Genomic DNA, 13,971 nt, shown 5'->3' on the forward strand with positions numbered 1-13,971 from the left:
CCCGGCCGTGGGGGGGCTGCGGGGGGTCCGTCAGCATCAGCGCCTCCCCCCCTCGCCCGCAGGAGCGCCTGGCCGAGGGGCTGACGGTCACCACCGAGTTCCACGGCACCGTGCAGGAGCTGCTGCGCTGGGTGGCTCACGCCGAGGAGCTGCTGGGCTCCCCCGCGCCGCCCAGCTTCGTCCTGGGCACCGTCACCGCGCAGATCCAGGAGCACAAGGCAAGTGCAGGCTGAGCCGGCGGCGCCGTCCCGGTGTGCCCCGGCGCCAGACGATGCCGGGGACGGTTCACAGAATCCCAGGATAGTGGGGGTTGGAAGGGACCTCTGGAGACCACCCAGTGCCACCCCCCGCCAGAGCAGGGGCGCCCAGAGCAGGTCGGATGCGTCCAGGCGGGTTTGGGATGTCTCCGGAGACGGAGACTCCCCCACCTCTCTGGGCAGCCTGTGCCAGGGCTCTGCCACCCTCACAGCAAAGAAGTTCCTCCTCGTGTTGGGATGGAACTTCCCATGTTCCAGTTTGTGCCCGTTACCCCTTGTCCTGTCCCCGGGCACCACTGAGAAGAGCCTGGCCCCATCCTCCTGACACCCCCCTTGAAGTATTTATCAGCGTTGATAAGATCCCCCCTCAGCCGTCTTTTTTTCCAGACTGAAAAGGCCCGAATCCCTCAGCCTTTCCCCGTCACAGAGATGCTCCCGTCCCTCATCATCCTCGTAGCCCTTTGAGGACCTCGTTCTTACTGCCTTCAGTAACACCACTTCGGCGGGTGTTAATTTTTTTTAAGGCAGCTTCAGCTTTTATTTATGACGAAGTTTTTGTGTCGGTTACCGAGGGCTTTCCTCCACGGTTCATTTAAACACTCAACAACCAGCGAAACTGAATTTATTCCCTGTCAAACACGCGCAGACCGGGGCCTTTGGGCGCGGTGGCGCAGAGTCTCCTTACAGGCGATCTGGTTACCGAGCAGGGGATTGAGAAGAGTTAATTTAAGTTTGAGGAATTTCAGCCGTTTGTTCCCGTTACCTTTATCTTGATCGATAGGAACTACGCCTCAGATGGCACCTCCCCCCCCGCACAATAACTCCCGTTTGTTTTGTTTGGAGTCACAGAATCAGGGAAGGGTTCGGGTTGGAAGGGACCTTAAACATCACCTCGTTCCAAGCCCCTGCCCTGGGGGTTTATTCTTGTGTGTTCTGGCCAGGGATAGTTTCTCATGTTTTCAGATTAAACCAGAGGGGGAAAAAAATTGGAAGTTTTTAGCCAAGTATCTGTCCCTAGTCGAATAGACCAGGCCGAACGCTGCGGACTTACAGCCTGGCATTTCACGGCTCCCTTTCTCAAAAGCAGAGATCGCTGGTAGGCTCAGCTGCTGCGCGGCACCGTAATGTTAAAAACACAAAGAATTTTATTATCAAAGTACTTCTTTGTCCTGCAATTATCGTCTCCGGTGACTTAGCTCCTGAGAAACCTAACGACAGAAACACTGCACACGACGGCCACGCCGCAGTCGCCGGCCGCTTCTGCTGTTGGCGCGTCGGTGCTTTGCGAGTAATAAGCCGGGGGTCCGTTATGCCCGTTATTTAATTAGGGCGGGTGTGAGTGTGGCGCCCGGGAAGGTACCGGCAGGGGACCCCGTGGGGCTGGGGTCCGCAGGGGTCCTGTGTGGCACCGATGGTGGCCGCGTCCCCTGGGCTGCCGGCAGGACGTCTGTCCCCGCAGCGACGCAGCGAGCGGCTCCGTGTCCCGTCCCGGCGACGGCTGGGCGCCGAGGGTCCGCTCCCAGCCCGGGGCCGCCCGCCCGCGCGTCCCCCTGCCACCTCCGCTCTCCGCAGGCCCTGCTGAAGGAGGCGAACGCCCGCGGGGAGAAGCTGAGCGGGCTGGAGGCCGTGGCGTGGCGCCTGAAGGACTTCAGCAGGCAGCAGGACGGGGCCGTCATCCAGAGCCTGGTGCTGGCGGCGCGGGAGCGGCTGGGGAAGGTGCTGCAGCGGGCGGCGGAGCGCGGCGCGGCGCTGGAGGAGGCCCGCAAGCGCGCCAAGCAGGTACGGACACCGCGCCGGGGGACGCGACTCCGGCGGGGAGCCGTGCTGGGGCGACGGCCGCGGGCACCATGGTTTGCCCCGGGGTGGTGCACCATGCAGCGCTGTCGCGTGTGGCCCACCATCCGGGTCGCCGCGGCCGCATCTCTCCACACAAGGACCCCCCGACCCACCCACCCCCCCCCCTTCCCTCCCTTCCAGTTCAGCGAGTCCCGGCGGCTGCTCCTGGACTGGATGGATGAGGTGGAGCAGAGCTTGGAGGTGCCGCAGGACGCCGCCACCAGCCAGGAGGAGATCAAGTGCCAGCTGGCTGAGCACAAGGTGGGGGCACGGCCCCGCGCCCCGGCCCCGCCGAGATGGGGGTCCTGGATGTGGGGCGCGGAGCCGGGGGGCTGTGGGGTGTCAGGGGAGGGGTCCCCAGCGCCCAGCGGGACGGCAGAGCCTTTGGCCTGGAGAAAAGGGGGCCGAGGGGAGACCTTCTCGCTCTCCGCAGCTCCCTGAAAGGAGGGGGCAGCCAGGGGGGGTCGGGCTCTTCTCCCAAGGAACAGGCCACGGGACAAGAGGGAACGGCCTCCAGTTGCGCCAGGGCAGGTTTAGGATGGATATCGGGGAAAATTCCTTCATGGAAAGGGCTGTCGGGCGTTGGAAGAGGCTGCCCAGGGCAGTGGGGGAGTCGCCATCCCCGGAGGGATGGAAAAGCCGGGCAGACGCGGCGCTGAGGGACGCGGGGTAGCGGTGGGTTTGGCAGCGCTGGGCGGAGGGTTGGACTCCATGGTCTGAAAGGCCTTTTCCAACTGAAGCCATTCCATGATTCCATGAGTGTATGATGTGCTCGGTGCCGTGGTGGTCCGACGTCCTCCCAGGGCCGTCTCTGCAGAGCGGGGAGCCCCCAGCCAAGGGGCTCCATCACCCCGAGCTGCCCCGCGGCGCTGGGGGAGGCAGGGGTGTCCCCGCAGCCCCCCTGGGGCCAGCACCCGGGTCGGGGGTCTGGGTGGGCTCACCCCCTGTGCCCGCAGGCTTTCCAGAAGGTGCTGCGCTCCAAGCGGCCCGTGTACGAGGCCACGCTGCGGAGCGGGCGGGCGCTGCGGGAGAGAGCCCGGCTCCCCGAGGACCTGCAGCCGCTGGAGGAGCTGCTGGGGGAGCTGAAGGAGCGCTGGGACGCCCTGTGCAGCCGGGCGGTGGAGAGGTGAGGGGGGGACGGGGGGGACGGCAGGGGATGGGGTGGCATGGGATGGGATGGGACGGGATGGGACAGGATGGCATGGGATGGGATGGGGATGGGACGGGGATGGGTGGGATGGCATGGGGATGGGGATGGGATATGTTGGGTTGGGATATGATGGGATGGGATGGGATGGGATGGGGATGGGATGGGATACGATGGCACAGGATGGGATGGGGATGGGATATGATGGGGTGGGTGGGGATGGGATAGGATTTGATGGGTTGGGATACGATGGGATGGCATGGGATGGGATGTGGATGGGATGACATGGGATGGGATGTGGATGGGATGGGATATGATGGCACGGGATGGGCTGGGGATGGGGATGGGGTGGGATATGATGGGTTGGGATATGATGGGATGGCATGGGATATGATGGTGTGGGATGGGATATGATGGGATGGGATGGGATTCCTGTTCTCTGCTTGCCATGCAGGCCCCAGGCCGGGGGCATGGCATTGCCCTTCCTCCCTGGGCATCCTGCTCCCTGCTCCGGGACCTCCTGCCCCAGCTGCCCTGGGCTCTGGCGCCCGGGGGTGCAGCAAGGATCCGTCCCCAGCCGTGCCGGGCTCCCCATGGGGCAGCCTTTCCCGGCCCCCGGGCGCTGCTGGCATTGCCTGTGCCCTTCCTTGCAGGCAGCACAAGCTGGAGGAGAACCTGCTTTTCTCGGGCAAGTTCACGGACGCGCTGCAGGCCCTCATGGACTGGCTGTACCGGGCTGAGCCGCAGCTCAGCGAGGACGTGCCCGTCGGAGGGGACCGGGACCTGGTCAGTGACCTCATGGACAAGCACAAGGTGGGTGTCCCCAGCTGTGGTGGGGGGGCCCTGGGGAGCCCCAGGCTCTGCACTAGCCCCTGCCCCGGCCCTGCCGCCCCTCCAGCGCGGGGCAGGACAACAGAAGCAATTCTTGGCTGTGAGGGGGGTGAGCCCCTGGCCCAGGGTGCCCAGAGAAGCTGTGGCTGCCCCATCCCTGGAGGGGTTCAAGGCCAGGTTGGACGGGGCTTGGAGCAACCTGGGCTGGTGGGAGGTGTCCCTGCCCAGGGCAGGGGGTGCCACTGGGGGGGCTTTAAGGTCCCTTCCATCCGAAACCGTTCCATGATTCTATGAACAGCCAGGGGCAGGGTGGGCTTTGCCCACCGGGGCAGCCCCTGGTCTCTGGGGCAGTGCTGGGGTGCCCCATGTACCCCCCCTGCTGCAAGGGGGCCCTGCGCAGTAACAGGGGCTGGGGCAGGCTGCTGGGGCCCCCCGGCGTCCCCCACCCGCTCCTGTCCTCTCGCCAGGTCTTCCAGAAGGAGCTGGGCAAGCGGGCCAGCTGCATCAAGATGCTGAAGCGCTCGGTGCGGGACCTGACCCGCGGCAGCAGCAGCGTCGACTCCCAGTGGCTGCAGAAGCAGATGGAGGAGCTGAGCTCCCGCTGGGACCTGGTCTGCAAGCTCTCCGTCTCCAAGCAGGCCCGGCTGGAGGCCGCGCTCCGGCAGGTGAGAGCCGGGCGAGGGGTGGCCGGGGGGCAGCAGCCATCCCAGGGACTCCCCAGGTGGAAATGTTGGGGTCCGCAGCCGGTGCGTCCTGGTGGGGACGGCTCTGCAGGCGTCTGGGGTGCCCAGGGCTGCGGGTGTCCACGCTGCGGGGTGCTCCGTGGGGTGCACGGGCGGTGGGTGGCCATGCCGTGGGGTGCTCCGTGGGGTGGCCAGGCAGTGGGTGGCCATGCCGTGGGGTGCTCCGTGGGGTGGCTGGGCGGTGGGTGGCCGCATGTCGCAAGGTGCCGTGGCCGGGTGCCAGGCTGGGTGCTGCGGGCGCCTGCGGTAGGTGTGCCCACGTGCAGGGTGCCCAGGGCGGGGGGGGGACACGGCTGCGTGTGTTGGGGTGCTGTGTGGGGTGTCCTGCTCGATGGGGAGGTGCTGATGGGGGTGTCCCCCAGGTGCCGAGGTGGGGTGACGAGCATCCTCTCTGCCCTGCCGTGGGGCGCGAGCTTGGGCTGGCAGCAGCTCTCCCATGGGGGCCCGGGGCTGCGCAGCACTTGCCCGACCCCGGGCAGGAGCGGCCGCTGCAGGGCTTGGGGTCTGGCCAGGGGGCTCGGGGGCCGGGACCGGGGGCCGTGGGCGCAGGGTGGGCGCTGAGCGGGTCCCTGGCTGTCGGTGGCAGGCGGAGGAGTTTCACAGCCTGGTGCACTCCTTCCTGGGTCGCCTCGCCGAGTCGGAGAAAGCCCTCAAGTACGGCGTCTTCCCTGAGGAGGAGCCGGCGGTGCAGGAGTGCCAGAACCAGCTGCAGGTCAGTGCCAGCCCCCACCAGCCCCTGTTAGCCCCTGCCAGCCCTCATTAGCCCCCACCAGCCCCCACCAGTCCCCACCTCCAGGGTAGTTCCATCCTTTCCCCGCTACGTCCCATTGCCGGGGTCAGCCGGCCCCAGCCAGGGCGTGGGGTGCACCCCACCGAGACGTGGGACGTCGGGTCCCATCCCACCCAGACACGGTGCTTGGGGCCCCAGGCACCCCAGGGTGTGGAGATTCGGGGTCCCCAGCACCCCATGTGAAGGCGGCCGTGCCCACTCCACCCAGCGGCCTTCTCCCGCCCGCGCACCCGGCTGGGTGCGGGCTGGTCCCTGCGGCGCCGGGGTGCGCCGTGGGGCACGGGGGCTGCAAGCCGGCAGTACCACGCTCCCTGCGCTCCCCCAGGAGCTGATGAAGTCGCTGCAGTGCCAGCAGCTGGAGCTGGAGTGCATCACCTCGCTGGGGGAGGAGATCCTCGCCACCTGCCACCCCGACTCCATCATCACCATCAAGTCCTGGGTCACGGTCGTCAAGAGCCGCTACCAGGAGGTGAGCTGGGCGCCCCTTCTCCATCCCTCCCCGGGCACGGAGCCGGTCTGCACCCAGCCCCGCGCCGAGCACAGCCCCACGCCTTTCCCACCGCCGGTGCCTCTTCGGCACAGCCGTCCTGACCGGCACGTTGTGGGGAGCTGGGGATGTCAACCCCGGCCCCGGCCAACACAGACGGTCTTGGTCTTGCCCGTGACGGGACGGCCCCGGCTCAGCTCCTCCTGCACAGACCTGCCCTCCGTGAGCCGCCGGGACCCCCTGCCCCGGCCAGCCCTGTCCATCCCCTCGCTCCCACCCCTGCTCCCCCATCCCGGAGCCACGCCAGGGGTCACCCGGGGCCTCTCCGGTTCCACCCGGCCGGTGGTGGCTCATTGCACACACCCGAGATGGCAGATGCCCCGCAGCCCAGGCAGGCGGTCCCCGGCGAGCAGTGTCCCGGGGATCCCCATCCCGCACCTCCCTCCCGCGGCGGCTCGGAGCCTCCCTGGCATCCAGGGTTTGCCGGCCCTCCCTGAACGGGTCTGACGGGTTCGGTCCATCCTCTCCCTGCTCTGCACAAAGCCCTTGGTGAGCAGAGCGCCGCGGTATCTGATCTGGATCTGCTCCGGGGTCCGGCCGCCCGCGGGCTGCCCTGCTCGGCCCGCTCCCCCCGGGTAGTGAGGACGCGGCACAGCCCTGCTGAGAGGGCAACCGGCACGTCCGCCGCGGCGCAGACCTGGCTACCGGCACGTCCGGCCACTGGTCGCAGGGATGGGCCGAGGACCGGAGCTCAGGGCGGCGGCGGCGGCAGCACCCAGGAGCTGCAAAGGCCCCTCGGCACCTGCGGGGCTGCGCTGCGGGAACTCGGTCCTGCCCCGTGGTCACGGGTGGGCTTTGGAGACCCACGTCCCTGCCCCATAGTCACCACGGCTGCTGGCCGGGGGTCCGCGTGCCTGCCCCATGGCTCCCCGGGTGGAGACTTGTCCCCCTTGAAGCGGTGTCCCACCGGGGTCCGCAGCCGTCCCCGTGCCCCCCGCCAGCCCCGGTGGCCCATCTGCCCCCCGGCCGTGCCCGCAGGTGCTGAGCTGGGCGCAGCAGCAGGGCGAGCGGCTGCAGGTGCAGCGGGCCAGCCTGGCCGCCGAGCGGGAGGAGGTGGCCCAGCTCGTGGACTGGATCACGGCCGCCGAGGAGGCGCTGAGCCTGCGGGACCAGGAGCCGCTGCCGGAGGAGGCCGAGCAGCTGGAGGAGCTCAACGCCCAGCACACGGTGAGGGACCCCGTGCCCTGCTCCCCACCTCGCCGGGGGCCATGCCGGGGTCCCCACACCCTGACTGGCCCTGGGCGAGGGCTCGACCCGACCGAGGACTTTCGGGTGCCCCTGGTTAAGGCCGTGAGTGCCCCTCGTGTGCGCAGCACAGCACCCTTCGCAGCCCGAGCCCACCGGCTCTGCGCCAATGGCTGCTGATGGGGCCAGCAGGGCTGGGCTGTGGGTGGCCACGCTTCCGGCGTCAGTCCCCTGCCCCAGCTGTGCCGGCAGGGCCGGCCAGCGATGGGGACCACGGCTCAGCCCCGGCGCTCTGCGGCAGGTCTTCATGGAGGAGCTGAACCGCAAGCAGCCCGACGTGGAGAAGGTCACCAAAGGCGGCAAGCGGAAGCTGGCCACGGAGCTGGGCCCGCCGGTTGCCCGCCGGCTGGCCACAAGTAAGGGCCCCCATTGCCCCCTGCGCGGTGCCGTGCCCCGGGACCCCCGGCCCTGCCCTCACCGCCCGTCTCCGCTGGCTGCAGGGCGCCGCAGCACCGGGAAGGCGCAGGGCGCGCTGGCGGTGCCGCTCGGGGGGCTGGAGCCCCAGACGCCCCTCATGGCCCAGCTCCTGCACCGCTGGCAGCAGCTCTGGCTTCTGGCCCTGGACCGGCAGTACCGGCTGGAGACGGCCATGCAGCGCCTGCGAGAGGTAGGGGCAGCCATGCCGGCGGTGCCGCGGGGTCGGACGCGGAGGGGGGCAGTCTCGGGGGCTGGGGGGGATGGAGTGGGCAGCACCCAGGAGCCTTCCCAGACCCCATCCCTGCAGCCGGGAGACCCCTGGCAGCCACGAGCCGGCTGCTGGAGCCCCTGGCAACCCAGAGCTGGGGGTCCTGGGTCCAAAGAGACCCCTTGGCCATCCCCAGTGGGTCAGGGCTGGGAGCAAACCGGCTGCACGGCAGCGGGGCTGAGCCCCGGCGTGGGTGCTGCGTGGGGCACAGCGTGGTCCCCCACACCTGGGGGCTCGGGGGGGCTTTGCTGCCGGCGCATTAACCCCCGTCTGTGCCTCTCCCAGCTGGAGGAGTTTGCTCACTTTGACTTCGGAGTCTGGAGGAAGCGTTACATGCAGTGGATCGGCCAAATGAAGTCCCGAGTCCTGGACGTTTTCCGAGGCATCGACAGGGACCAGGACGGGCGCATCAGCCAGCGGGAGTTCATCGAGAGCGTCCTCTCCTCCAGTGAGTGCCCGGGGCTGGGGCTGGAGCTTTTTACCCCCCCCGAGAGCCCGGGGAAGGGCAGTGTGGGGAGAGGTGGGGCAGTGCTGGCAGAGATGGGGAGGGACAGGGTCTGCCAGCCGGGACCCTGGGAAAGGGGGCCGAGGGGAGACCTTCTCGCTCTCCGCAGCTCCCTGAAAGGAGGGGGCAGCCAGTGGGGGTCGGGCTCTTCTCCCAGGGAACAGGCCACGGGACAAGAGGGAACGGCCTCCAGTTGCGCCAGGGCAGGTTTAGGATGGATATCGGGGAAAATTCCTTCATGGAAAGGGCTGTCGGGCGTTGGAAGAGGCTGCCCAGGGCAGCGGGGGAGTCGCCATCCCCGGAGGGATGGAAAAGCCGGGCAGACGCGGCGCTGAGGGACGTGGGTTGGTGGAGTTGGCGGTGTTGGACTCCATGGTCTGAAAGGTCTCTTAGAACCTGGGCAGTTCTGTGATTCTGTGACCCCCCTTGGAGGGGGGCCAGGCTTTGGTGCTGTCACCGGCTGGCCTTGGCACAGGGCACCGCGGGCTGAGGGTCCCCTCCCCTCCCCAGAGTTCCCCACCAATGTCTTGGAGATGAACGCCGTGGCGAACATCTTCGACATGAATGGCGACGGCTTCATCGACTACTACGAGTTCGTCAGCGCCCTGCACCCCAACCGCGACCCGCTGCGCCGGATCGCCGACGCCGACCAGATCCAGGATGAGGTACAGCGGGGGGGCCGGGGCCGGGCAGGGTGGGGGTCCCCGCCGTGGGTCTGAGCTGAGCATGCCGTCCCCAGGTGAACAGGCAAGTGGCCCAGTGCAACTGCGCCAAGCGCTTCCAGGTGGAGCAGATCAGCGCCAACAGGTACCGGGTAAGTGCCGACCCGGTGGCCTGGTGACGGGCAGATGTGGGTGCTGGTACCTGCTCTGGCACCCCCCTCCCAGCCCTGCCCGAGCGCCCCCACCTTGCCCTGACGTCCCGATCCCCCGCAGTTCGGGGAGTCCCAGCAGCTGCGGATGGTGCGGATCCTGCGCAGCACCCTGATGGTGCGGGTCGGGGGGGGCTGGATCGCGCTGGACGAGTTCCTGGTGAAGAACGACCCCTGCAGAGGTGGGTACGCGCGTCCCACGCCGGGCGCCCTGGCGTCGGGGTGGTGGGCGTCCCTGTGCCCGGCTGCGGTGCCTGCGGGGCCGTGTGGGTCGGTGTTGCCCACGGGGGACGCAGCCCACCGGGCTCCCCGGGCTGCGGGAACCCCCCCCAGACCCCCACCGCCTCTGTCGCCCCCCAGTGAAGGGAAGGACCAACCTGAAGATCAACGAGAAGTACCTGTCGCCAGACGCCTTCGGGGCCGCCGCGGCCAAGTGTGCGGGGGCCCAGTCAGCCCCCTCCTCCAAAGTGCTGTCGCCCAGCCGCTCCAACTCCAGCCTCAGCCTCTACAGCAGCGCCTCGGCCCCCAGCAGCCCCCTGGCCAGGAAGGTGAGGGGTGGGGGCGGCCCCCCCAGAAGCCCTGACCCCTCCAGCCCAGCCGCGGCGGGGGCTGACCCTCTCCCTCCCCAGTCGGTGCTGCGGAGGACGCGCTCCGGTGACCGGTGCCCCCGCTCCCGCGGCTCCCTGCTGCCCGACGGGGCTGAGCTGCAGTTCACCGCGGCCGAGGAGACCCTGGCCGTCGCGCCCCCAGGTGAGGACCGGGCCGCTGCGGGGGGGCCATGGCTGCAGGCTGCACCCCACGGGGCTGGGGGAGGGATGGGGAGGCACAGGGGAGCCGCAGGCGCGGGGCGGTGTGGGGCAGGGCAGTGGGGCTGCCCCCCAGCCCCAGGAGCACCGGCACGGGGGGGAGTGCAGGAGAGGACGCTGCTCCAGCCCCTCTGTGTGGCAGAATCCCAGAGTAGAATGATAGAATCATCGAGGTTGGAAAAGATCTTCATCGAGTCCAACCATTAATCTGACAAGGACAAGAGGAAACGGCCTCACGTTGCGCCAGGGCAGGTTTAGGATGGATATCAGGGAAAATTTCGTCATGGAAAAGGTTGTCAGGCATTGGAAGAGGCTGCGCAGGGCAGTGGGGGAGCCGCCATCCCCGGGGTATTTAAGACGCGGTGCTGAGGGATGTGGGTTAGTGGTGGTTTGGGCAGTGTTAGAGTCACAGAATAGAATCAGAGAATCAGAGGATGGTCCAGGTTGGAAGGGACCGTTCAGACCATGGAGTCCAACCCTCCGCCCAGCGCTGCCAAACCCACCGCTACCCCGCGTCCCTCAGCGCCGCGTCTGCCCGGCTTTTCCATCCCTCCGGGGATGGCGACTCCCCCCCTGCCCTGGGCAGCCTCTTCCAACGCCCGACAGCCCTTTCCATGAAGGAATTTTCCCCGATATCCATCCTAAACCTCTCGGTGTCCCTGCAGAGCCGCCCGAAGGGTCGCCCCCGGAGCGCCGCAGCCCCTGCCGCTGACCCCCGCCCCGCCGCCCGCCCTGCGCCCAGCACCCTCGGCCGGCCCCACTCAGGACTCTCCTCCCCGAGGCCGGAGGATGGCGAAGCCGCGGCCCCGCGCCCCACGGCTCTCCGGCCCGGCGCTGCGGACCCCCGCGGGCACCCACCTGCACGGTCCCAGCTCTCTGTCCGTCACCGATCCCCCTGGGCCTGGCCCCGGCACATATGCAAGCATCCCCCCCCTCCAACAGACACCAAACTGCCCCCAGGCTCTGGCTGCCATGGTCCCCCCCTGCCCCACTGCCCCACCGGACAGTGTGGGCCACTCTGAGCCCCAGTGCCCCTCTCTGAGCGCCCGGGGGGCTGCCGCAGCCCAGATGTCCCCGGGCTGGGCTCTCCCTTCTCCCCCAGGCTCCCACGCCGGCGGAGGGGCTGCCGGGGCCGCCGGGGCATTTGGCATCGCTGGCGGGGGTCCTGCCGCCCGCACCCCGGCGGGAGGTGGCCAGGCTCGGTACCGGGGCAGCGGGGCCCCTCGCCGGACGCAGAGCCCCGTTTCTGGTGCTAACCCTCCCCCCTCGGCCCTTCGGTGTCTGCCCACGGGCCCCGGCTACAGCTGCCCCCCACCCCGGCGGGGCTGGGGCTGCCACGGGCGGGGGGTCCCCCGCGCACCCCGTCCCGCCTGGGCCGGGGGCCCCCTGCCCTGCCGCCGCATGCCCACGTCGCCCCGCTAACCGGACAGCAGTAGAGCTGAATGTAACCCTGGCCGGGCACGGCCCCGCCAGCCTCAATAAAGAGTAGGTTTCTTTTTCTACGAGCAGCTGGGGCTCGCTGCTGTCTGTCCTTCTGTCCGTCCGCTCACCCTGCCGCCGGGTGGTGTGGGGGGGGTGTAGCGTGGCCGAAGCCATGGTGGCACGCGGTGGCCGGGCACGGCCGGGCATGCCTCCAGCCCGGTGCCACCGGCAGAGACGCCCGGCGCCGCAGCCGAAGCTGGCAAGCCCGGGGCGTCGCAGCGGGTGCCAGCGGGCGCCGCGCCGTGTTGCCTCCTTTCCGAGGAAGCGTTGCTGGGATTCCTGCTGTGCCCCAGCGCCTCTGCCTGGGGCTGGGAGCCCACACCCAGGGCACGCAGCGCGGGGAGACGTCGCGTCCCCAGCCCCGTCTGCCAGCTGCCCTCCCGCCACCCCGCAGCCCCGGGGACACCGGGAGCGTCCAGGCGGCCCCCGGCCAGCGTGGTCCCGGCGTCCCCGGGGCGTCCATCCGCAGGGTCCCGCGCCACTCGGGTTGGTGCAGCTGGAGACGCTGGCTGCATCCCCACTCCGGCAGGTCGGGGACACCTCGTGTGCAGGGACTGTCCCCAGGCGGCGCAGCGGCACGGCCCTTGCCCGGCACCCCCTGCTTCGGGGCAGTCCAAGACCCGCACGTACCGGGGCTGCCGCCGTCCTCCTGTGAGCCCCCACCAGGGCTGGGGCTTTGCCTGGCTCCCTCCTCCCTCCCCCTGTCCCCGTCGGCTGGCCAGCCGCCCCCCCAGGGGTTTCGGTCCCGTTTCTGCGCTGTTGTCCCCTAAAACTGTTTCCACACTCAACTTCTTTCTGAACAAACACTTCTGCACCGGTCAGCAGCCAAAGGCGGCCGGAGAGCCTGTGATGGGGCATGTTCCCCTGTCCACGCGCGGAGGAGCCCTGCAAGCCCCCCCATGCGGGTGGGGGCCCCTCGCCGCTGGCACTGCCCCACCGCACTGAGCCCCACGGCGCTCCGTGGAGCAGAGCATCCACCAACGCCTCTCGGGACGGTCCACGCTGCCGGCGCGGGCTGGGACCGCTGACACGAGTTGCGTTGCACATTCCTCTGCCTATGGAAATCTCACCCACCACTCCCAGCCGGGGGAACACACCCGGCACCACCGGCACCACCGGCCTGCGCCAGCCACATCCAGAGCCCCAGGCAGCGACTCTGGCCCGGGAAGCAAAGACAACAGGCGGCGGGGGTGGCCGGGACGCACACGCAAACTGTTTGCAAAATGTTTGTGCAGCCAGGCAAACACCGGCGGCGCGGCTTCGTCGGGGCTGCACCCGGGGACGGGGGCAACGTGATGGACAGAGACGCAGACCCGGAGCGCGTGGATGGGGACGGAGAGTCCAAGGGAGCCTGCACCGTCTGCGGGGAGACGCGGCGCAGAGCGGGGGTGCCCTGGCAGAGCCCGGGCTGGGAGAGGAGCATCTCCCGGTGCTTGGCTGCAGGAGCGGTTCCCGGGGCAGCGGGAGAGCAGGGATGGAGGCTCGGTCCCAAACAGGCACCAGCATGGCCAGGTGCTTCACCCAAGCCCCCGTAGCCATGCCGTCTGCTGGAGCCGGTTGTGGGGGGTGCTGCTCCCACACTGGGGTGTCCCCCCTGCCGGCAGGCACCCCGGGGAGCCCGCCGGCCCCCGCCACGGCGAGGGGGAGGCGGGTGCCGCCCTGTTGCCCAACCGCCCCAACACTTGCCCTGGCTGTGGGAATCCCGGGTGTGACGGGCCCACCCTGCGCCCCCGCAGCCGCCCCAGCCCCAGACTGGAGCCACGCGCTGGCGGCAGCCTCTCCATCCCACCCCACAGAGCCCGGCCACGCCGTGGGGGAGAGCCGCCATGCCCTGGGCCTGGCAAAGGGCAACGTCTCAAACGTCCCCCCAGACACCTCCTGTCCCCTCTCCAGGAATCGAGAGGTGTGAACCCCGGGGGCCCCAGTGACTGCCGGTGCCGGGGCAGCTCCTCCGTCCCCGGCGCGCACAGCCCCAGCTCCCTGCATTCTGCTCCTGCCTTTCCCGTGCCCGGCGCGGGGGTGTCCCCGGGCTGCTCTGGCTCCCTCCGGCAGGCACGGGGCTCTCCCGCCTGCTATTTGGACCCGCATCCCATGTAAAGCCCTTGCCCAGCGCCTGGGTACGGTGCTGCTGGGTACCGGTGAGATCCCGTGGCCCAGGGCCCCCCCAGCCTGCTCTGGGAAGAGGGCACAGGGTCAGGACGCCGGCGGCGCTGGAGGCAATGGCAC

The 13,971-nt window shown here is 69.3% G+C and overlaps 1 protein-coding gene across 2 annotated transcripts in view; it reads left to right on the plus strand.

Moving 5' to 3' along the window:
• Window positions 1-11,688, plus strand: part of LOC134512317 (microtubule-actin cross-linking factor 1, isoforms 6/7-like) — a 29,381-nt gene extending 17,693 nt beyond the window's left edge. Inside the window, exons 23-40 of one of the 2 annotated variants that reach the window (XM_063327701.1) lie at window positions 63-218; window positions 1,830-2,036; window positions 2,235-2,354; window positions 3,050-3,219; window positions 3,894-4,053; window positions 4,539-4,736; window positions 5,401-5,526; window positions 5,930-6,073; window positions 7,130-7,318; window positions 7,638-7,752; window positions 7,837-8,003; window positions 8,367-8,529; window positions 9,097-9,251; window positions 9,326-9,400; window positions 9,522-9,639; window positions 9,818-10,005; window positions 10,087-10,207; window positions 10,929-11,688. In XM_063327701.1, the coding sequence (XP_063183771.1) occupies window positions 63-218; window positions 1,830-2,036; window positions 2,235-2,354; window positions 3,050-3,219; window positions 3,894-4,053; window positions 4,539-4,736; window positions 5,401-5,526; window positions 5,930-6,073; window positions 7,130-7,318; window positions 7,638-7,752; window positions 7,837-8,003; window positions 8,367-8,529; window positions 9,097-9,251; window positions 9,326-9,400; window positions 9,522-9,639; window positions 9,818-10,005; window positions 10,087-10,207; window positions 10,929-10,975 (2,619 nt within the window). In that variant the 3' untranslated portion in view covers window positions 10,976-11,688. The remainder of the gene's footprint in view (window positions 1-62; window positions 219-1,829; window positions 2,037-2,234; window positions 2,355-3,049; window positions 3,220-3,893; window positions 4,054-4,538; window positions 4,737-5,400; window positions 5,527-5,929; window positions 6,074-7,129; window positions 7,319-7,637; window positions 7,753-7,836; window positions 8,004-8,366; window positions 8,530-9,096; window positions 9,252-9,325; window positions 9,401-9,521; window positions 9,640-9,817; window positions 10,006-10,086; window positions 10,208-10,928) is intronic. The other variant, XM_063327702.1, reaches the window with a different exon arrangement.
• The last annotated feature ends 2,283 nt before the right edge of the window (window positions 11,689-13,971 follow it).

Source organism: Chroicocephalus ridibundus, chromosome 2 (assembly GCF_963924245.1).
Source record: "Chroicocephalus ridibundus chromosome 2, bChrRid1.1, whole genome shotgun sequence".
NCBI classification, from domain to species: domain Eukaryota; kingdom Metazoa; phylum Chordata; class Aves; order Charadriiformes; family Laridae; genus Chroicocephalus; species Chroicocephalus ridibundus.